The sequence below is a fragment of the Podarcis liolepis genome, assembly GCF_965112155.1.
Source record: "Podarcis liolepis genome assembly, chromosome: 5".
Taxonomy (NCBI): domain Eukaryota; kingdom Metazoa; phylum Chordata; class Lepidosauria; order Squamata; family Lacertidae; genus Podarcis; species Podarcis liolepis.
In genome coordinates, this window is record NC_139556.1 from 30,470,671 (window position 1) to 30,494,110 (window position 23,440).

The following is a 23,440-nucleotide window of genomic DNA, read 5'->3' on the forward strand; positions in this document are numbered from 1 at the left end:
CTCTACTCAGAGATCTGCACTGGTTGCCAGCATGTTACCAAGCGAAGTTCAGTGTGTTGTTGTTATATAAAGCGCTTAGGACAGTTTACTTGTGGGATTGCCTTGCCCCATATATCCCACTCAACTGCTTTGTTTCTAACACCAGCAGTAACTAGGTAGTGGGGGGGGGGAGAGAACTCACTGCCCCCTCCATTATGAAGACTGGTGAGGTGAGTTACATGGGGAGGACTATCTGGCAGCCAATATCAGAATAGACACACAGGATTAGCTATGGAGCAAATTCTGATAGCATCACAGAGACATGGGGGGGTTGCCCTTTTTATTATTATTTGTGGAACACTTGGTCCTTTAAACTCCACCTGAGACAGGAAATTGCCAGGTACAACATCTCTATGCCAAGTACAGATACACCTGTTACATCACCACCTGCCAAATAATTTCCAAAATGTGCAGGTACCCAGTACAAGCTGTGGAAATGATGGCAACTTATGAAAAACAGCTGGACTCCCACTGGTCACTGCTGCTAGCCTTGTTTTTGATCTGTGTGGCACAGTATTGGGGAACATCCTTGTCTCTGTGCTTGGAGGATCGCTGTCTACGGAAAGATACAGAGAGAATGCAGAATAACGGATAGCAGTTGCAACAGACAACATTCTCATTTGAACGCAAAACAGGATCAGCTTCAAACTCAGCCTACAATCATGGCTTCCCCTGAAAGAAACATAAAGCTAGCTGCGGTTCAGTCATAATGGTAAACCACAGTTAGCTTCAAACAAGAAGCTAATGTTTCTGTTCTCTTCCACATAAGGAAAAACATGGGAGCCTGTGCTTTGTTCAGGCTGATTCCTGTGGTGCTAAGTAATGATTTATTGTGTCCAAATGAAGCAATTATCTGTGTCTGGCTGTCCATTGGGAAAGGATGCCTTCACCTCCAAGTTTTTCAATTCTGCATGCCCCATAGATTCTCCCCAGTTTCTCACTAGGTACCACAGTCAGGGATACACTAGTTGGGTGAACTCATGTTGACATTAAAGCAACATTCATTTATTCACTCTGCGCCAACATATTTATTTATTCATTTATTTCATTTATGAATTGCTTCCTAAGAAACATCTCAAAGAAATTTAGCAGTAAAATTATATAGATAGTGGATTTGAAATTGTTTTTATATATGAAATAACTCCAACAGAATATGTTGCTTATCTAACCATATTTGCAGATACCTGTATTATGTTACATTTTATGGACTGTTTTCTCAGCAAGCATCAGATTCTGAGTTGTCCTCCTCTCCTCCAGTCCTCTGAAGTGTTTTACACACCAGATCAACTTGGGGACCGGATTATGCAATAAGAATGAAAATTTAAAAAGGCAATCTTTCCCATCTTAAAGGACTAAAGATAGGACTATGCATTGTCTTTCATCTCAGAGCCTGGTGGTTCCAGCTCCCTTTCATTCATTTTCCTGATTGTATGTCACAGCTTGAACAGATATTGTGCTCTGCGATCTAACTGCTGGCTCCAAAACAAAAGGTTACAGAAGACAACTTATCATTCAGATTTCTGCTTTAATAAGCCACTTTATATACAAAGCTCTACTGTAAACAGGTTGAGGAACCCAACACCCCCCAAACCACTTAAATGCTTGTCAGTCAGCCTAAATCCACTCTATCCTCACTTGGCGAAAGCATCACCCTTAAAAATAAATTAAGACTCCATCTTACAGCTTTCCCCCTCCAATACCCACCTATTAATTAGCACTCCACCATGTCCCAGCCCAGTTCTAACAAGAGAACAAATTATTTGAGGTATCCAATAAAAAACAAACAACTGGCCCTGTGGCCCTATAAAAACACTTGCCATAATTAGATAAATGACCAGATTTTTATGACACTAATGAGTCTCTTAAAACACAAACTACAAAACGTGGGAGGAAATTTCAAATTTGAAGTCACAAAACCAAAGGCATAAACCAACAACCTTTGTGTAATATCTTCCCCCATACACATCTAAAATACAGAAGTCTTCTATCAAGATTATGGAATGTGCTATTGAAATTAGGTATTTACCTACATACTGAATGTGCTTCACAAAGATTTTCATTATATGCGAGTCATACTGATTATTTTTTGACTCCATGTCTCCATTGTGGAGGACCAAGACCAACTGTGGCTCCCCATGGTATAGGCACATAACTTCTATGTTGTTAAAAATTTAAGTCTCCTGTATGTTATGGAAACATTAGAAATATATGCAATGTGCACCTGCTAATATACATAATACTGTATGTGACGGCGGCCTCAATCATTGTCTTATTAAATCACTTCCTATGCAATCACTGTTCATGGCTATATATTGTAAAACAGTTACAGTAGCAGGATGAAAAACATTCTGACAGAAGATATCCCCATTGTTGGATAGTTAGGATGCTTCGTGTACTTCCAAACAAGACTTTAAAAACTAAATTACTTCTTTACTGATGTTAGATGTGGGAAAGAATCCATAGCATGGTATGATACCAATACATCTGTATAATATGCAAGGTAGATAAGTATCAGCTGTCAACCAGGAAGACGTTGGATCAAACATCACAAGATGACATTAAGAAGCTAACTACACTCTTAACCTCAACCTGCCTTACTACACGCAAGAGAGCTATACAAACTGGTGTTTCGACAGTATCATTAATGAAGGCAAATATTTCATCTATTAGCAATCGAAATAAAAATTCTCATATTTGAATATACGTGGAAATACTGTATCATTAAAGAATTAAAACATAAACAGAACGTTGAAGTAGGTATCACAAAAAAAGTTTATGCATGCTGCTGTACCCTTAGACAACAAAAACAGTCAACTTCACAAGATACAGATAACCTCCTGAGATATCTGCCTTTCATTTAATCAAAGGATAGGATTCCAGCTTATATTTCTAAAGAAAACATTACCTCAAGGATACATCCTGCGAAAACTTGCATATAGAAACAAACTGCTAAAATCTGTACAGTACAGTAGTACCTCGGGTTACATACGCTTCAGGTTACAGACTCTGCTAACCCAGAAATATTACCTCGGGTTAAGATCTTTGCTTCAGGATGAGAACAGAAATCGTGCTCCAGTGGCGCAGCGGCAGTGGGAGGCCCCATTAGCTAAAGTGGTGCTTCAGGTTAAGAACAGTTTCAGGTTAAGAACGGACCTTCAGAACGAATTAAGTACTTAATCTGAGGTACCACTGTCTAAGGATTAAACCTTACAATATCAAAAACTATTCAGAATATCATTCTGTTATGGGCAAAGATGCTTAAACTATGAAGGTACCCCAAATACAACTGGAGGCCTGGTTTGCATGATTATTTTAAGTGTTAATGGGAATGTATGTGGCATGCTTTGAGCATTCATAACGTAGTATACAAAACACTAAAAATTATTTATTCTTCCGCTACTAGATTACATCCAAGGCATCTGCAGTAAAGCATTCTCAGCTTTCATTTTCACAAATTTATACAAGCTATGGTGGTGGCTTCCAACCTTAATGAGTATTAGAAACCCTTTTTAACCTCAAAACATTTTGTGGACCCCACATGCTAATTTGTTGTAATTTTCCTGAAAATGTGCAGGCTTATTCCTAAAGCAATTTAAAAGAACTTTCAGTTATTGCAAAACTATGAACATTTTCTCCTTTAAATAAGTTTGTAAAAAAATTCTTCCCCAAGCTTAAATCCCGACAGAAAGCAGCTTCTGTATGACATACTGAGGTCACTTTAAACATATAAGGAGAAAAGAATACATTAAATACTAATTAGGAACAAATATGTGTACCACAGGTAAAAATGATTTTTTTAAAAAAGGTACCTAGCAGAATTCTACTTATTTATCCTGCACCAAAGTGTGCAGCTCTTTCACACCACATAAAGTTGAAAGCAAATTCCCAAAGACCATCTGAACAGACCCCTTGGGAGTAATCTGTTGCTCCACAAGAGTCTGTGGCCCACAGACTGGGAACCACAAAGCTATGGAATTTTAAAAATAGTGTTAAGAGTTAAAAATCAAAAGCTCTGGATATTGCAAAGATCTACATGATATTGTAAAGATCCACAGTGGATCACATTAGTTTTTCCTCTATTCTTAGTTGGTTATTGCTATTTCAGGATGTTAGGAGTTATTTCCACTGCTACAGTTCTAATACTTCTGAGTACCTCTAAGTAAGATGTTTTAAGTTCCTCCCCCTCATCTCTATTAAAAACAAAAAGAATAAAAACCAGTGCAGAGCTGTAAAATATTGGCCTGGTTGACACATCACATTAAACACATCACTGTTTAAAACACAGTTAATACACAATGTGCTAGTGCACACACTGCTGAAACGTTCTTGCTTTGCTCCTCTCCCACTCCTGCCACATCACCAAGAAACAAGCTAGAACCTGGCTTCTTGAGTAATCAAAACATGTAGTCATGGTTTATTTCCTCCAAATTTTGTTCTTGGCTTACCACTCATGGTTTAGAGAGAAACAGGTCACAAACTCAGGTTTGCAGTCACAACCCTAACTCAGGCAGCACAGCAGGACCACAGAAAGAGCAGAGCAAGATGTTTTTAGGAGCATGCAGAAGCATGCTGCTCATTCAAACTACACCATTGTTTGTTTTTACTACGGTTTTAATATAGCATGCAAACTAGGCTGATATATGTTATCTTAGCAGAAGTTTTTCTTTATGGATAAGCTACATTTCAAGTTTCACTCACTGACATACTACTTTTTCAATGGGCCTTGCAGAATTTACAGGCACACTTGCCTTTTCCTTGCACTCTAAAAGCAGTTACCTGTAAAACCACCAGCAAACCTCACTCAAATTGATACCAAAAAGGCAGCAAGGAGTGTCTACAAAGAAAAGAAAGCAGTTAAGATTAAGCATTCTTGAGGGTGTTATCTGGATTCCAACAATACTTTCAAGCAGCAAAAGGCTAAGAATTGGTTTTAAATGCCTCAAGATTTATAACCTACCTATTACTTAGTGGGTTGGTTTTTTTTGCATAAATGAATCTCTTCTAAATATTATGGATTTTCTTTTCTGTACCTGCACAGAATGTGCAGTAATTTCAGCTGAAATGGCACTCCTTCCTTAAAAAGCCCCCAATGTAATCTGGAGTTATAGGTAGCCTATTTCACTGCAATACAGTTTCACAGTTTAGGCTCTAAGGTATTCTTCATAACCAAGGGCAGATGAAGATGAAGAAGCACTCCAGAGACAAAACAATCACATATGCCTTTTTTCAGGTTATATCTCATTTGTTCCCAACACTCCCCATTAAGAACACTGGCTAACAAAATAAATCCAGTTCTTTCTTCCTCAAAACCACTAGGCTTGCAGTAAACTTGCTTGTTGCTGCAAAAAATAGTTTTAACCAGACACTGGAAATCTGCACGTGTGCCAATAATAACAGGATGATTAAGAAATTGGTTACACGTTCCTGCAGTGGAAAAGTTAGCAGAAGAGGCCTGCCTCTCTCTGATTACTGTGTAAACAAAATGCCCTCCTTTATTAATGCTGGAATCATCAATGTGAAGAGATGCCTTTGGAAAGATCTCTTTGTAAACATTTAATGAAAAATGCAATGAAATGCAATGAAAACTTCTCCCCAGAAATAATGGTTTGACTTGAAACATTACTCTAGCTTCTACTTAAAATGACATGCTACATACTTCTTCATCATCACTTACTGGCATTATGCTGTCCCCTTTACTTTCACGGTAATTTTATAATTATTAAAAAAGCCAACCGCTCAAAGTTACTGTCTCTATATACTAGAAACATTCCAGTGAACGAATACATATACAGGCATGTACAGTTCTGCTGTACAAAATACTTTCCATTACTGCATTAAACACTATTCTAAACTTTTGGCTCTACATTCTAGGTCAAGGTATAACTTTAGTCATTCATTCCCCCTTAAATCAAAGTGATGTAACAAACATATGTCCATAAAATGCTAAATGAGTACACATGAAGGTTACGTGACTTTATTGTGAGAGCTCCCAAGGTACTGTCTTCTATTTTAGGCTGGCTTGCATTGCCTTGATTTAGTGAAAAAGATGGGAAAGGATGTCACAGAAGAGAGAGATAAGAGGAACAGGCTTCCAGTTTCTTTTTAATTAAGCAAGAGCTGGAGAACCCCTTTGGAATCACCTATACCACACTCCACACAAAAATAATGAATTATTCACAGGTCTAAGAAGCAAGGAGAGGGAGGCAGGAAGATACACCATGAGATGCCTCCTGTGGCATCAGTTCAACAAACTCCTTCACAACTGCAGGGGCTGTGTGAGAGAGTGCTAGCATTCAGGTAATGGCACTGTCACATGCATGTTTCCTGGGTCTTAAAATTGTTTCCCCTGGTGCTCCTCTCCCCCATAGATAGAATTAACTGTTCATCACCATTCCTTTAAAATAATGTGTGAGGTGGGGAACTGAATCTGATCAGCAGGCCAGAGAGTACCATCTTCCCACCCCTTGAGTGACAAGTTTGACAAGCTGGTAGGGCTGCCCACCTGTCAACCATCCACTATCACATTAATGGATGCTGGCCTGCTTTTGCATGTGTGGTTTGAAATCAAAATGTTTGGGCAAAGGCACAATCTACAAAAGCACTGATGATCACCTTATCATCAGGTACTGTTTTGGTAACTACTTTTGATGACACTTTGCAAGACTCTACCATCAGCTGATGCCAGGGTTTACAAAGCACTGTGCATAGCACTTTGCACAGGGTTTTATAGGCAAACATTTTTATTTTTTTTGCTTTGCTGGCAAATCCTACAAAGTCTCTGTTTACCTGCCCACACAGTTTGTAGGGCAGCAGAGTAGGGCAGCTTTGTAACACAAATGAGGTGGCTAAGGGAGCTTAACTGGGCCTGCGGGCTAGAGTTCTCCACTACTGGCTCAATGGGAGAGGAGAGAATGAGAGGGTCTCCTGCAAAAAAAGGGGGGCTGGGGCTGGAACCACCTTTCCATCTCAGTCAACACAATGGAACAGAGCAATAAGACCGTGTAAATGTAAAATACTTTGCAGAAATTGACCCTATGAGAATCCTCAGGAATGATCATGAATTTTCACAGAACCCTTTTGTTTTTATCAAATGCCAAGGGGGAAAGTTGTGGAATGGGCACTGGTGGTTAAACAGCCAAGACTTGGGGCACAGAAATGTATCCTGGCAGGAATAGAGATGGTACTGCTTGAGGATTGTGAGGAGTTCGGAGCTGAAGGGATCCAGGGAGGTATTAAATCAGCCCTCCCCAACCTGGGGTCCTACTGATGTTTGGAGTAGAACATCTATCAACCCTGGCCATCATCAAAACTCCCGTTACAAAATACACACAGTAAGATCTGTAACAAATACAGAAAGTTATACTTAGGAGCTTAAAATTCCTACAAACTCATCCTCCTGGAATTGGCATAAAGCATGGAAACAGCTTCTTTCACCATTCTTAAAGCATAATTAAAAGAATTCTTGCACTATTCAGTACCAGCACTGTAAAATTAAGTTTTGAAAAACAATTTGGAAAAGAGAAACTCCATCTTACATCTCTGACCTCTTCTCTGCAAAAACATTGTGTTTTCCCTGCAAAATGTCACAAATATATTTAAAAAATGGACAAAAATTGTGGATATGTAATTTAGTGCTGGGAGAAAAACTATTTGATTTCTCATCAGACATTATTTAGTTTTGCTCTACAATCTGTTTCAATGCCTCGCTGGTATTCATATTTCTGTAACAGTGCTTCAAACAACACAGTGTATAAGTCTTGTTAACCTACCATCACTGCTTGGGAGGCAACTACTTTTAACACCTGCTCATATTATGCTGCAAGATAAGCTGTAATTTACAATACCTTGCAGAAATTTAACCTGACTGAATCAGGCAGTTACCTCCCATCTTTCAGGATAATCTAAAACATTATGCAAAACTGAATTCCTCAAGGCATATACAACTAAGTACCCCAAGGCAGTTTTTATTCCTGAATGCTAGCTTTTCTAAAAATATAGATGACACACACAAGAGACGTATTTTTACTAAGTTAATAGCCTGTCAATATGAGGTACTTTTAAAAAAGATTATGCAGAAAGGATGCTGAAGGAGGGTTGTTTCAAAACATGACCTTTCTTTATATGGTAATTTCTTCCCCTCCTCAAAAATTGCATGGAATGAGTTGGCATCAGATCAAACTGAGAGTTATCCATGGAAGCCCTAACACCTCACTGAAGCAATTAATTTTTAATACTTAAAAAATAATAATTAGATTTTCCTCGTTTTTGATTCAATGATTTATTACCTAAAATAACTAATATTTCAATAATGCATATTCAACCCTCATCATGGATTTACTCTAAACCTTAAATGTGGCCATTTATTTCCCTCAGCCGCCTCCTCTGCCGCTCGCAAGAGCAGACATAGGAGTCGCGGTTGGGAGACGCACAGCGCAGTGCCTCTCCCAACCATGACTCCTGTGCCTGCCCTTTTGAGAGGGGGGTGGCGGTGGTGGGACCAGTGGCAAGAAAGGGCTCCTTTTGGCTGCTCGTCCCTCCGCCGCCGCCCACCTCACTCAAGTATAAGCCATGGGGGGCTTTTTCAGCATAAAAAAATTGCTGGAAAAGTCAGCTTATACTCGAGTATATACGGTACTATAAGTTTATACACAAAGACCTTTTAAAACAAGAAATGAAACAAAAGTACGCCAAAAAAATCATTTTGGTGGTTAGCTCATCTACCTGATAGTCTTAATAAACCTAAAGTTCTATAAAAAACTATGTTTGGTTCATAAACAGGAACAAACAATAACACAACTTTCTGTGGGAAAATGATTGCTTGTACATGAGAGCATGAGCAAAGTTCCTGGATAAAGTCACCTTCCACAGCTGTTCCAGTGTTTCCTGGCACGTTGAAAGGCCATCTTCAACCCTATCGCGTTGGCCCCCCTTCCCCCTGGGAAGCCACCGTTTCTACCACTTATCTTTACAGTTTTGCCGCCTCTTGTCTGGGAAATGAACCTGGCTTTGAAGGATGCCCTCGTCAGACCGGCATCGCTTGGGTTTTGCCCCCCAATAGCGACCATCCCATCTGTGTCACCACGTTTCGTTGGGTTTGGATTTTTGGCTCAGCAGTGCACGGAGCAGTACATGAGGCCTATTTACAGCAAATGGGCTCCTGTATCTGCAGAAATGGCTGTGTGGCTTCTCCTGGATTGTGGTTTTTACATGCCAATAATCGAGCCATGAAATATCACGCAGGTTGCTCGGAAACAGCTATTGGAATAATTTACCATTCTCACCCTTATTGCCCCCCCGAGCAACCAATATGGCATCGTCCTGAGTGGCCCCACAATTCCACTTCACACGGGTGGAGCCTCTCCGTGAACTTTGTAAAACGCCGCTTTCGTCGTGCTGCTTTTTTGCAGAAGGCCAGGAGGCCTGAACTTTATCATCAGATTTGGACTAACAATACTTACGTTAGAGACATTAATCATTTTGCTTCTATGCTTAACCTTTCTGATTGTTGGATGTGTATGCATATCCCTCCTCAATCAAAAAGATCTGGCATTTTATTACATGGTATTCCTATAAATGCTTCATATAAGATTAGCAATAATATGAAGGACAATCGCATAAGTTTACCTCCTGTATTTCTATCGCTTGTAGAATTAGCTCCTTATTGTTTTCATTTTAATCACAATAGCAAAAAATTTTTAGGTCATTATCCATATTGTAATTGGACATATGAATACATTAATGGATCTTCTTGTTTTCTTAATGTTACAACCATGAGTGGCAGACCAAAGGTTTTAATTAATAATGTCACAACTTACATGACCTATGAACAACAAGCTGCGTGTAGAGACTTTTATGTTTGGTTCGACTGGATGAGAAAGAGCAGCAGAACTACATGTTTGCTTCAATCTGATTTATGGTTATTTTGTGGCACACGTGCCTACAAAGAAATCCCCTCTGCCTTTTCTGGTACCTGCACGTTAGGTATAGTAGTACCCTTGGTGTATAAAATAGATAAGCTCCCAGCGGTCCGTTTGCGTAACAGAAGGGAAGTACAATCACCTATTTCTCAATATACAGGGACAGCCATCTCTAGGTCCCTTCTGCCTTCTTTAGGTGCAGCCATGAATTACCGTGATTTGCATAAATTGGCAAACTGGACAGAAAATTTGTTTAATTCCACCATTTTGGCTTTAAAAATGATTAACAAAGAAATATCAGAAATAAGAAATGTAGTTCTTCAACATCATTATGCTTTAGATGTGATCCTTGCTTCTAAAGGTGGAATTTGTGCCTTAATTCATTCTCATTGCTGCATGTATATAACTGATCAATCGACCAATATCTCTGCTACTATTGATCATATGGAACAAATGATAGCCCATAATCCTTTGAATCCACCTGAAGGTTTTGATCCATGGGAGTGGTTGTCTTCTTGGTTACCTAATGGATTATGGTTAAGAAAAATATTATTGATTGTAATTGCATGTATTGCTGGCTTCATTATGGTGTGTTGTTGCATTCAATGCATACCCTCTTTGATTTCCCAATGCACTGCATGGTGGTACCCACCACGGCCCACCACAGGGGTTACAAGAGGAATTTATGTTGCAAAGTGTAGACGCTTAGGCAATGAAGTGTACGAGTTGGACTAATGGTCCCTCTTTTCCTCTAATAATATAAACAAGAAAAGGGGACATGTGGGAAAATGATTGCTTGTACATGAGAGCATGAGCAAAGTTCTTATTGTTACAGGGTGATTTCATAGCTAGAAGCATCCTTGGAGCATGAACAGCGCGTGAACAGCTCGTGCTGTCTTATATGATTGGCTAACGTGGCATGGCCTGATGCTCGCATAGTCTAGTGCGAAGGTCCTTATCTGCTGGCTAGAACAAATTGCTTGGCTTGTATTTTGTATCTTTCTGACTTCACACAATAAAGGCTGTGCTGCAGTAGCTCTAAGGAGCCAGAGCAGCCATATTTCTTCAACCCATCTTGGTGTGAGACTGATTCCTTCGGATGTCGAGCTGGCACTCGACAACTTTCTATTTCACTATAATTTTAAAATTAATAATTTTAAACTGCACAAAAGTTTAAAATGGATATCTGAAAAACTAACTTTAAAAGGCACTATATATACTATGGAAGGTTTTCGTTTGATGCAATGCCAATCTCTGACACATATTTAACCTACCAGCAAGCATTGGTTTCTTATCACATCAACATATCTGTAGCCTGCAATATGTTTAAAAACCAAATTAGCCAAATAAAAGAATAGAGGGAAGGAGTCAATTACACTGATTAAAACCAAAGACTAAACCTGGCTGTTGAGCATCTTTGGAATAGGAATGGTCCAGCGATCATTCCTGGGCAGATCTCTCACAGACTACACCAAGTGTAGTACACCAAGAAGATGGAGCAATGAAGCATCAGATATAACAACTGGAATACAAGTTGAGAAAGACTTGGAAAGTACAGGCTAGCATCCACTGTAGGGCCTACACTCCTTCCACTACCATTGCCCTTGTGCAATTCCAGGCAAGGGATCTGCTTTGTGTAATTCTCCAGGGTGATATTAATATATCATTGACACCCTCCTGGCACCACCAATCATTTGATTAGGATAATTGAAAGGGGGAGGAATTGGGGGAGCCATATACCAGGGTGATTAGTAACTGCAGCAGATGAAGGGCACAAACTGCAACTGAAAATTCTATTCATGTTTTCCATTATAGTCCCTCATTCCTACTATAGTCAACACTGTATATAGTAAAATGCAAATAATGCTCTGTGATGGCAAATATATGAAGGGTAAATCTGGAGGGCTATTGCCATAGGCTTACATTTACCACCACAGAAATAACTGCAAGTGTCAGGGTCAAATGATCTCTTATCAGTATGTTCCAACAGTTAATCTCAAAAAGCATAACGTTATGAAACATTATATATATATGTCAACCTCAATGACTTGTTCATGGGAATACTGATGTTGTTATTTCTTCACAAGTTATTTAAATTTGCTACACACCTGGTCCAAAGCACATGAGATTACCAGAGAAATCTGATGAGGAGAGGTTTGCAAGCATCTCCTCAAAACAGGTGACCCAAAGTATGTTAAATGCTCAATTTGCAGGTTTTGATACTCACACACTAGTTAAATAACTAAGATCTGGAACTGGAAAAGGCTGAAAATAGGATGTTTGTATATCTCTACCTTAAATAGAAGGCACGTCATCCTGAAATGTTTAAGGTATGTCAGCATTACCCTTGGATCTAGAATTTCACACACAAAGTATCTCAAGAGAGTCTGGTTATTAGAAGATTCTGAACAGGGAAATTTCATAAAGCTTTCAATAGGAACAGCAAAAAGTATATCCTGAAATGGTTATTAATACATCCAGGCTACACCAAAAGCTGAAATGTGTTATACACATAGCCCACAATATGAAACTACTAAACAGGTTTAGTTTAACAGTTAAAACCTAGGGCATGTTTATTTCATTAAAAAACCCCTGATGTTCTAGCAAAAAAAGAAAAAAGAAGAAAAGCTAAACCAAGCTAGGGCGGAATGATGAGTTCCAAGGGCAAGCTTGGATTTATTTATTATTTATATCCTGCCTTTCAGTACACAAAGCCTTCCAAGGTGGCTTATAATTTAAGATTTTTAAAGACTGCAAACAATATCAACATATAAAATGTCATTAGCATTCTTTCTGCAGGTTGATAAAATGGCCCTATGGTGGGGTGTGGAGAGAAAGTTTAAAACTGCAGAAGGCGCCAAGGTGATCTTCACCTGCATCCCTCTGCCTCCTGGAATCTTCCTCCAGGAAAGTTGATGCTAGAGGAAAGCCAACTTGATCAAGCTGTGAGAAGTATTTGAATCATAGAGATGGAAGTGACACAAAGAGCCATCTAGTCCAACTTCCTGCAAGCAAGGAATTCTGCCCACAGGCAGTTGGGAATGTTGATCTATGCTGATAGAATGCATTCTTCATTTACTAGTATTAAATATTTCTCTCATAAATCTTTTGTCTTAAAGAAACACTGGACTGGTATCTGGTCAACAGCTGTCAGACAATATGGCAATGCTTTCTATATTGCAGAACATGCAAAAATGCAATTCTTACCCATCCCTGCAAAGCAATCCTATACAGGGTGCCTCCAGACTGTCAGTAACTTATGGGAGGGATTCAAGCATGTATTGGCACTTTAGCTTTGTACATCTAAAATGGATTATAGTACCCTGTCACTCTGGCACAACTAATCAATATTTTTCTAATAACGATTTTTTTGGAGGTTGGAAAGTGATGGTGAAATGCATTGGAAAATGTTGAATAAACAAATGATTAGTGGGAAGATCTGGATACACTGCACAAATAAGAATGAATGGTCATTGTCATATCATTGCACTGTAAACAGATCAGAATGAATGCTTAAGACTGGGCACAGTCTACTCATTGCGTAAGTAAGCTTTGTACAAGCAAACCAGGATGAATGCAGAATAAACAAGTCATCTGTAGGAGCCCACAAACCACTTCAGACCAAAAGGACTATGGACTAGTGCCATGAGCATATTTACTTCTCAACAAAGCAAGCATGATGGTACAAATATTTTTAATCACATTGACCTTTGCAGGTCAATGCCCAAACTGCCTCCTTAACACTTCTGTTCTTTGCTGGCTTCCAAAGTTTTCTAAACTCTCAATATACTTCCTACCAGTAAGTAGCACAGCCTTACCATTCTTAAAGTCCTTTGTGAAGTTTTCTCCCTAGCCCTCCTTACTCTTAAGTAATATGGATTTCTCTATCCTATCCCGCCTTCCCACAGGAATCTGTTTGCAACAGGCCTTTGTTTATTGTGACTGCTTTGCATATTACAAGAATAGCAGGCATTTGCTGCATCAACTTATTTTATCCTCCTCCACCAGTATACTTTAACCTTCAGTGTAGTTTTAAAATTATTTTAATATTCACCTTGTTAACAGAGTTGTCAAGGTGACTTATGGAATCGGAATATCAGAACAGATTATGTATACCCACCACCATCTCAATCCCTCTTATACACCAATGTACAAGTATTTTGCTTCAGAAACACCATACCAAAACACATCAGTTCTAGAGTGTCACAATAGCATTCTAAAATGTTATTGTTCATAAACAGGTTAGAAAATGTGGTTCCCCCAGATCTGGCTTGACTACAACACCCCTCATCCTTCACAACTGGCCAGGCTCACTGAAGCTGATGGAAGCTGGAATCCAACCACATCTGTAAGGCACCATGTTTGCTATTTCTGCCAATGAAGTATGATAAACGGATGGAAGATGCCCTTATCTTTAAACAAGTCTTCACAAGGAAGTTTACCTGCAGTTTGGGTGCAGCAATTTTATCCACCCACCATGTCTGCTCTGAACTGGAGTCTAAATGTAAGAACAGGCTCCGCATATTTAGGGGGTGACTGTGACACACTATGAGAGCATCTTGTAAATCACTTAGCTAACACTAATACAGTGGTACCTCGGTTTACGAACTTAATCCGTTCTGAAAGTCCATTCTTAAACCAAAACCGTTCTTAAACCGAGGCACACTTTCTCTAATGAGGCCTCCCGCTGCCGGTGCCCTTCCACCGTTCGGATTCCGTTCTTAGACCGAGGTCAAGTTCTCAAACCGGGACACTATTTCCGGTTTTGCAGAGCTTATAAACCGAATCGTTCTTAAACCGAGGTACCACTGTAATGGCTTCCAGGGGTTAGCTACCAGAAGCAGTTGTAACACAGCTAAACTAAAACTTAATATTTTTTTATGTAAGTTACATTAAAAAATGACCACTTTTTGTAGACAACACTGTTACATTGTTCATTACTTGCTCATAGTACTGTAGAAGCTGGAATTATCCATTCAGCTGTCAGGAGGGTGGTAGCAAACTGGCTGGTTTTCAAGCAGTTAGAATCTGTTAGATGAAAGCCAGCCAACCCAACCACCACCTGCTTTCCTTAAAAACACACTACTATTTTTATATCCCTTCTTGGTATATTTGTAGTCCTCAGCCCAACAATGTAAAAGACAAATGGCTTTGCAGGGCCCCTGATCCAACCTGGGGAGTACTGACATCGCATTTCAACATGAATGGGGGGTACCCTTAAATCAGTGTTCAAAATCCCCAGGGGGCCAGGCACGTTTTGCGACTTGGAGTGGTCTACTTGTGACCAAGTTGAGATGTCCTGTTGCCAGGCTCAGCAACTGACATCTCCATCATCTGCTGAAGTGCAAGTCAGTTGGCTTGCTCTGCGGCGTGAAAATAAGATTGACCCTGGGAGCACCACAGTGCAAGGAGTAAAATAAATTAAATAAATATAAAATAAAATAAAAATGCAGCAATATCCTGATGCGGTCTGTAGCAACTAGGAGCGTATTTGGGAACTACAGGGAACAGAAGGCAGTTGTCATCCCCCTACAGATCTGTCTAGTCTTTGCATATGTGATGTGTTTATAATTTTAGAAATAGTACAAGTCTGTAGGTGAAGGAGACTCCCCCAACTTTTAAAGTTCACTGTGGCACTAAGTTTAAAAGACCACATTCCTTTTTTAACCATTAGTTAGTGTATATTTAACACAGGCACATATTTAGCACATTTGTCTTAACATAATTAAATAATTATTGTGATTTTGGCTACCACAGATTCCTTCCTTGGTTGAATTCAAAGTAAAATTGCTATCCTTTGAAATGCCTTGTAAAAAAATGCCAATTTCTTGCCTTTCTTCTCCCTGGTTAAAGAACAGTTTCCTGATTAATTTGAATATGATGTCTGTTTTTTTTTAAAAAGTGACTAGACATTACAATGTGGCAAACGTAACCTTGGTTTAAGACAGGCATAGGCAAACTCCAGCCCTCCAGATGTTTGGGACCACAATTCCCATCATCCCTAGCTAACAGGACCAGTGGTCAGGGATGATGGGAATCGTAGTCCCAAACTTCTGGAGGGCCGGAGTTTGCCTATGCCTGGTTTAAGGTGCCATTTGGAAAACAGCTTATATATCTGAGTTTCTAACACTGCCCTGAATCACCCCAATTCACTTCATTATCCCCCCCCCCAAGCAGATACACACAACGTGTGTGAGCCCATTTTTAAATTTATTGATTGTAATGAGCAGTTCTCCAGGGACATTAAGCTTCTCAGCGTGGATCAGAAAGTGACCTATCCAATTAGAGGACTATGTTTCTATCCTATATCTGTTTCTCTGTTATCCTGCTCTGGACACTACATTCGATTTCTGTTTTCAGACAGTTTTGGGATTCCCTGCCTCTGCCAGTCTTTAAACATTCTGTGCCACTGAGGAGTTATTGGGCTGTTTTGTGGATGCCCCTTTCAAGTTTTTTCCTCCAGACCTGTACCTGTACCTTGAGGTTACCCCACATCTATCTGTTGGTGCACTGGTGGTGTGAATTTGGCTGCGTAAGCATAAGCACAGGAAGACTCAAACTGGGGAAAAAATCTGGATAAAGATCATGTGAGACAACTGCACATTTGTCTCTTTTATTGAGTGTATACATTTTCAAAAGAAACTGGAAGATGGCTCCCAAAGTGGATATACATAGTGGTGCTGTGGTCTAAACCACTGAGCCTCTTGGGCTTGCCGATCAAAGGTTGGTGTTTTGAATCTGCACAATGGGGTGACCTCCTGTTGCTCTGTCCCAGTTCCTGCCGACCTAGCAGTTCGAAAGCACGCCAGTACAAGTAGATAAATAGGTACTGCTGTGGCAGGAAGTTAAACGGCATTTCTGTGCGTTCTGGTTTCCGTCACACTGTGCCGTTGCGCCAGAAGCAGTTTAGTCATGCTGGCCACATGATCCAGAAAGCTGTCTGTGGACAAATACCGGCTCCTTCGTCCTGAAAGCGAGATGAGCACTGCGACCCCATAGTCGCCTTTGACTAGACTTAACCGTCCAGGAGTCCTTTACCTTTTTACCTAGTAAAATAGGCACAATCTTCACATAGGACCCTTGTTCTTAACCACTCATTTGGTCACTATAAGAATTTGGTCACAGAATTTCACTCAGGCAAGCGAGTGAACTGCCAGGGATGCGACAGATTGCAGGCAGCTGGCATATGTGGCAGATACGGTGCTTCAGGTTGTGGGCTTTTCATTTGCGAACGGGCCTCCGGAATGGATCCCATTCACAGCCAGAGGTACCACTGTAACTTTCGGGAGCCAATTTACAAGGATGTTCTACACATTTTATTTATTGTATAGTCATACCTTGGGTTGAATATGCTTCAGGTTGAGCATTTTTGGGTTGCGCTCTGCGTTGACCCAGAACTAATGGAGCGTGTTACTTCCGGGTGTCACTGCTCGCGCATGTGCTCAAAAATGATGTCACGCACATGCGCAGAAGCGGCAAATCGTGACCCGCGCATGCAGGTTGCGTTCGCTTCAGGATGCGAATGGGGCTCCGGAACAGATCCCGTCCTCATCCAGAGGTACCACTGTATATTAAGTGGTTCCTCAAACTCAAAATTTCTTAATATCCAATCCTTCACAAACTATTTGTGAGTGTTTATAAAGAACTGATTTTTTTTCTAACACAAAACTATACATTTCATCACTAAAAGCATTATGTTTTTATTTGAAAGGAATGATAGTTCTAGTGTATGTTTTAAGCAAAATGCTCTTTCCCTAAAGCATGCTATCTGGAGACTGGCTCAAACGTCTGTTTATAAGTAACAGAGAAGATAAACAGAAATATCTCATTTGTTGACACTTCTGAGATTTGAGTTTCAACTGTAGACTTGTTAGTTCAGCATATTATGCAACACTTTTCGACTGCAGAAAAATGTGATTTCTTGAGTTAATATTACTAATGGAATACCAAACATCTGCCTAACATTAATAAATGACCTTTTATTTGAAAAAAGCTTTCTTAATTACAGATGTTGAACACAGAAGTAATTATAGCAGGTAACCCCATAAGGTCTTCACACTGTCCTCAGTTCTAATTCTATAACCATTTTATTACCTATGCCCAATGTAGGGCATTTTAGGCTAGGCTTGATAAAAGGCAGTCACCTGCCTACTTGTGATATGGGTTAGAAAGAGATACAGAGGACCTTAGCTCTGAATACAAGAGAAATAAATATCTTAACAGTATAAGGCTTGGGTGACAAGATTTGGGTTGGGTGACCACTCCTGGTTTGTTTGTTTGTTTTACAAAATGATATGCTAGGTTTTACACCAGGGTAGAATCAAGGTTTATCCTTGTCTTTTTTCCCATAGTCCCAAATTTCCAGACTCCAAGAGGAATAGGGAGGACCACAGAGGAGTCTTAAATTAGTCTGAAAGGCTCTCTGAGCTGAATTTCTGGCACAAGCTTAATATTCCCTCCTGAGATTCACAGAGTACGACTGCATTTAGGTAGTTATGCATTATACATGCATACTATGCTTGTATCAAGTTTCCAGAACCATTTATAATGCAAGTAGAAATACAACTGGAGCTAACGGAAGGATTTCAAATTCTGGATCAGAGAATGCCGTGTGCAACGCAAAGACAACATGCTCATTTTCCAGACAGCGTATGCCAACAGTAGAATAATCACTGCCAGCTGGTGTGACCATATTCCTTGTTACACCACTTCAGTGTCCCATTCAAACACCAGAAAATGAAGCGCACGCGCACTCTCTCTCTCTCTCTCTCTCTCTCTCTCTGTATATAGTCTCAAAAAGAAGGTGGAGGAACTAACATAGTTACTCCTACTCTGAATATATGGTACTCCATAATGTATTTCAAGTGGCCTCTTAGGTCTGTAACATTAAAAATGTTGTGGCCTGTAAAGCAAACCAGAAGAGTGGTCTACAACAAAAAGTTTTAGAAAACAGTCTGGTTTTAATGCTTTTGATTTGCTGGTAGCTTATGTCTAGTGCAGTGAAATTTACAACACTGGGCAGTTTTCTAAATTGCTATCTGAATACTGCATAGATGAACTAAACCACCACTCCCTTACCCCAAACATAAATGATTTCTATTTCACTCTGAGTACCAACAGACTTTAGAACTATTCATAGAAACAACCTAAGAATGGAAGCCTAGAAGGATTAACAAAGATGCTCCACCCACAACAGCAGTCAAATACTAGAGAAGCCAGCAATGGCCAAGGAACTCCTTCTACATTCCAGTAATTAGAATAGAACTTAACCCTATATAGAAGATTTGCAATTGTAATCTGTACTCCTAAACCTTAGTACAATACAATAAAATCTAACCTTTCCTCTAAAAAGATGCAGAACTTTGGACTGTGGGTCTTTCTTTACTTTGCACCTTATCACACTGCTATGAGAACAGTAACAATTGGGGCAGCTTGTTCTCTACTTGCTCTCTTGAAAATACATCCCAAGCAGCACAACAGGTGTATACTTACTGGTAAGCATGCATAGGATTCCAGTTTTCAAGTAATGCAGATATTAATTTGCTGCGAAGGACCTGGATATCTACACTCAAGGTAACACTCGTTTACAACACTGATACTGTATTTTCTATATACAAACTACAGTATTTGTTGCTAGGAAAATAATATTATTTGTCCAGCTAGTACCTCCACTGCAGTTTTAACTAATGTGAGATCAGCTGTGTGACACTCATGGGCTCCTAGTAAACAGTATCTGCTACAACGCCTCCCCAACCATGCCTGCACTGTTATGACTTATAGGTCCCCCCACCCCACCCCATACTTTAGAAGATGAGCACTTCGCATCACATCTTAAGCGTGGGGATGCTCAAGCTATTTTAACAAGACTTAAGTGATGAACAACAGCAAAGCCACCCTTTTTCATTTCTACAGCAGCATTGTATGATTTTTACCAACCATTTGCTTCTTAATGTTTTTCTTTCATTCGTTGAAGGTGCTGTGTTCACAATTTCCAGTACACACCTCCTCTATTTATTTTAAACAACTGTGAGCAGATATATCCTGGCAGCAAGTCTAAGCTCCACCCATCAATTTGCTGGGGGCACGAGGTTGCCAATTTGCTGGGGGCACGAGGTTGCAGGATTTATGAAGGAATTAAGTTTGTAAGCATATACACCAAAAAAGGGGTGGATTTTTTGGGAAATTATATTCAGCAAAGACCCCCCCCTTTCTATTTTTCCTATGTTTCTCCATACACTTTAACTGCTAAGTGGTGGACTAGAAAAAGGAAGGGGTATAGTCATTTCTCCAAATATTTTACATCTAAGTAAATATGCTACTTCTTTATAAGTATGCATTACATACATTTACAATAAAGTATAAAATAAAAACCTCAGGATTTTAAAGCAACACCAAAAGGGATATTTACAATCTTTAAAAAGCACCCTTCCTCTGTAAAACAGTCACACAGCAGACCCACAAAAACGAGAACAGCACATTGTCAGCAGTGAAGCAAATATTACTGTCTAAAAGTAAGTATCATTATTTTCCTATTTAATTTGTTAACAAATTGTTCAAGGATTTTTCTTTATTAATGGTACTTGGAGGTAATCGGGAAGCCAATTTAAAGACCACTGGGAAAACAGAGAAACCAAGTTTTTATAAGCACTGCAGCATTTTTTAAAAATGCAGCTTGTGCAACTGTAGTAGTAACATGTATCACATAGCTAGATTCTCCAGCAAGCATTGAACATAAATGTTAAATCTTTAGAAAAACTGTAAATGGAATTAGAGTAGTATGTATTTCTTACACAGGGCAAGGAAATCCTGGTTGCTTTTTCCTTCCCTTCCCCCACAATATATCCTGGCTCCCTCCCTCCCTCCATTCACATTCCTACACCCATTAGGAAAACACTGGCAGGAGACACACTAGTTCGAAAGACCAATGGCTTCTTAAAACGTTTATAAAAATTCCACAAGAGGAGGTTTTCTGTTTGACTACAACTGCTCAACCTATGGCATTTAAAAAACAAAGACCCACCCACCAGATTTGCCAGAGGACAGCCAGCGCCTGTTTTGTAGGGTGGTATTTAAAGGAATGAACGGGCCAAACCAACAGCTACATTTCTCACAAGAATGTGAATCAAAAACCAATGCCTTCTATCCGCTTTCCTCATCACATATGCTGGGCACACACACAACTCCACATTAATATTGCGAAGCGAAGCAGCGGCAGCAAAGTATATATGTACGTGTGTGTGTTGCCTGTGCGTGTGAAAGACAAACCCTTCTTTCCTAAGAACTCCCATCTGCAAATCACCAACAGTTGGCGGCGGCTGCTGTGTAATCACGGTATCCCGCCCCCACCCCCACCCCCGTTCAATGATCCGAATCAACCTGGTTCAACACCAGACATCCCCCTCACCCCCCAAAAAAAACCCCGCACACATACAGTGAGCGCAAAAAAAGCCCACACCAGAAAACGGACAAGCAATTGGCGCTTCCCTTCCTTAAAGATGAGGCTGGGTGGGAAGCAGAGAGAGGTGGGGGGAGAAGAGATTTTCTGCTGCTGCTAACCCACTGTAAGCCCCTTCTCTGTTCGGGGCCTAGAAAAGGGGAAATGAGAGCGGATGTGTCATGTTTAAACTCCCTCGTCGCCTCCCCCCCTTTCACGAGCAGGGAGGGGGGAGTGTCCTGTTACTATCTCCACTCCTCTCACTCGCCCCAACAAACACACCCCATATATGTGGCCCCGTATATGCGTGTGTGTGTGTGTGTGGAGAAGAAAAGAGAAGCCTCACACTTCGTCCCCCTCCCTGCTCTCGCCCTTAAAAGGGCTCTCTATAGGGGAGAAAGCCATTGCACTCCTCGGAAGGGGCAGGGAGCCCTCCTCGCTGCTTTTCGTTTCCCAAATTTTCGGCTACCGGGCGGCGTCGGGGGGGGGGGTCCGCTTCGCGGGAGGGGCTGGGCTGGGACCCCCCTGAGGGAGGGAGGGAGACGGGAATGGCAGCCTCTTACCGACAACTCGGGGCTCCGCGAGTCCCGGTGCGAGACGGTGCGGATGACGCCGGCTCTCCAACGCCCGTTCTCAGGCGGCTCGTCTCCTCCGACGCACAAGAACCGCTTCCCCACCAGCTCCGGCCGCGACTCCACCGCCACCGCCATGGCGGCCGCCGCCGAAGAGCAGAGCGAGCAGCCAACCGCACCAGCCGCCGCGCTCGCTCGCTCGCGTCTCCCCCCTTCTCTCTCCCTCGCTCTCGCTAAGGGTCGCCCATGCCTAGAGGAGCCGAGGCGGAGGGAGGGCGTCCGCGCGTCGGGGCTTCGTGTGTGAGAGAGACGGGGGACCAGGGGGGGGGTCTCTGCCTCCTCTCGCCCGCCGCTCCGAGCCGGGCGCCCCGGGCAGCCGCTCAGCCGCCGCCGCGACCAGCCTGACACAAACACACGGAAGGGAGGGCAGAGCGGAGGGGGCGGGGGAGCCGTTCGCTCAGAGCCGCGCTGCGGCCCCGACCACTCCGCCCACACGAGCCCACTGCCATGGAGACCGGCACAACGCGCCGTCTCCCTCCGCCAGACACAAACGCGTTGGCTCGGGCGGGAGAGGGAGGAGCGGGGAGGGCGCGGGGGAGACACCGCGGCAAGGGAAAGAGTCCGCCCGCGGTCGCGCGCGACGTCCGTGCCCTAGGGGGGAGGAGGAGGAGGCGGCACGGCAGGGAGGCAGGCAGCCAGGAACAGAGCGGGCAACTGTCTGGCGTTCCGTGGCTGGAAAACTTCGGCTCCCGCCGCCTCAGCAACAGCGGCGGCCAAAGGACCCGGGCCGCGCCAGAGGGAGGAGAGCAGCGAGGGGATATAGATCGCCTCAGAGAGCAAAGCGGGGCAGCTGGCTGGCGCGGGAGGGTGGGGGCGCACACAGACCACGAGGCCCCTCCCGCACCCGCCGTTTCTGACAATACGAGCGAGGAGGCGCTCCCGTTTTCGCTCGCGCCCCCCACCAGCCCACCCCCGCGCGCCTTGAGCCCCTCTGGCGCCACTGGAAGCGAGCAGCTGGAATTCCACGCAGTGGAGAGGGGGAGGGCGGGGGGAAAGATCAAAAGCGAGCGGGACGGCTTTGGGGTTTTCAGGAGCGGGCGGGAGGGCGAGCAGAGCAGGGGAGATTGCAGCCAGCATGCTGTGAATCTGCAACTCTCAACGAGGTGTTTTGTTTCTTTTTTTTCGCCTTGTCGGCTGCTTCCCTCTCCTTATCCGAATTAGGCTTCCCAAAAAGACAGCAGAACCCCACCCCAGGTCTTCTGTTCTCCCACCCCATGCCCCTCTCTGTCCTTCCCTCGCCTGGTTTCTATTCCAGACACTGCCTGTTCCTATATTACCCATACAGGGATTGGTCTGGATTTTGTTTTGTTTTTCTTCACTGCTTTCCCCTCTCATCTCTGCAGGATGACTCACAGCAGCTGAGGTCACCCAATCTCTCTCTCTTTCTTTCTCTCTCTCTCTCTCTCTGAATGAAACAC

The 23,440-nt window shown here is 41.9% G+C and overlaps 1 protein-coding gene across 4 annotated transcripts in view; it reads right to left on the reverse strand.

Annotated features, from left to right (window-relative positions):
- Positions 1-23,440, reverse strand: part of JMJD1C (jumonji domain containing 1C) — a 119,539-nt gene that overhangs the window by 79,652 nt on the left and 16,447 nt on the right. The window contains exon 1 of one of the 4 annotated variants that reach the window (XM_083502274.1): positions 21,954-22,427. The exons of 2 other annotated variants lie outside the window; for them this stretch is intronic. In XM_083502274.1, coding sequence (XP_083358400.1) covers positions 21,954-22,100 — 147 coding nt within the window. In that variant the 5' untranslated portion in view covers positions 22,101-22,427. Of the gene's footprint in view, positions 1-21,953; positions 22,428-23,440 lie in introns of those variants that run through there. One more of the 4 variants, XM_083502275.1, reaches the window with a different exon arrangement.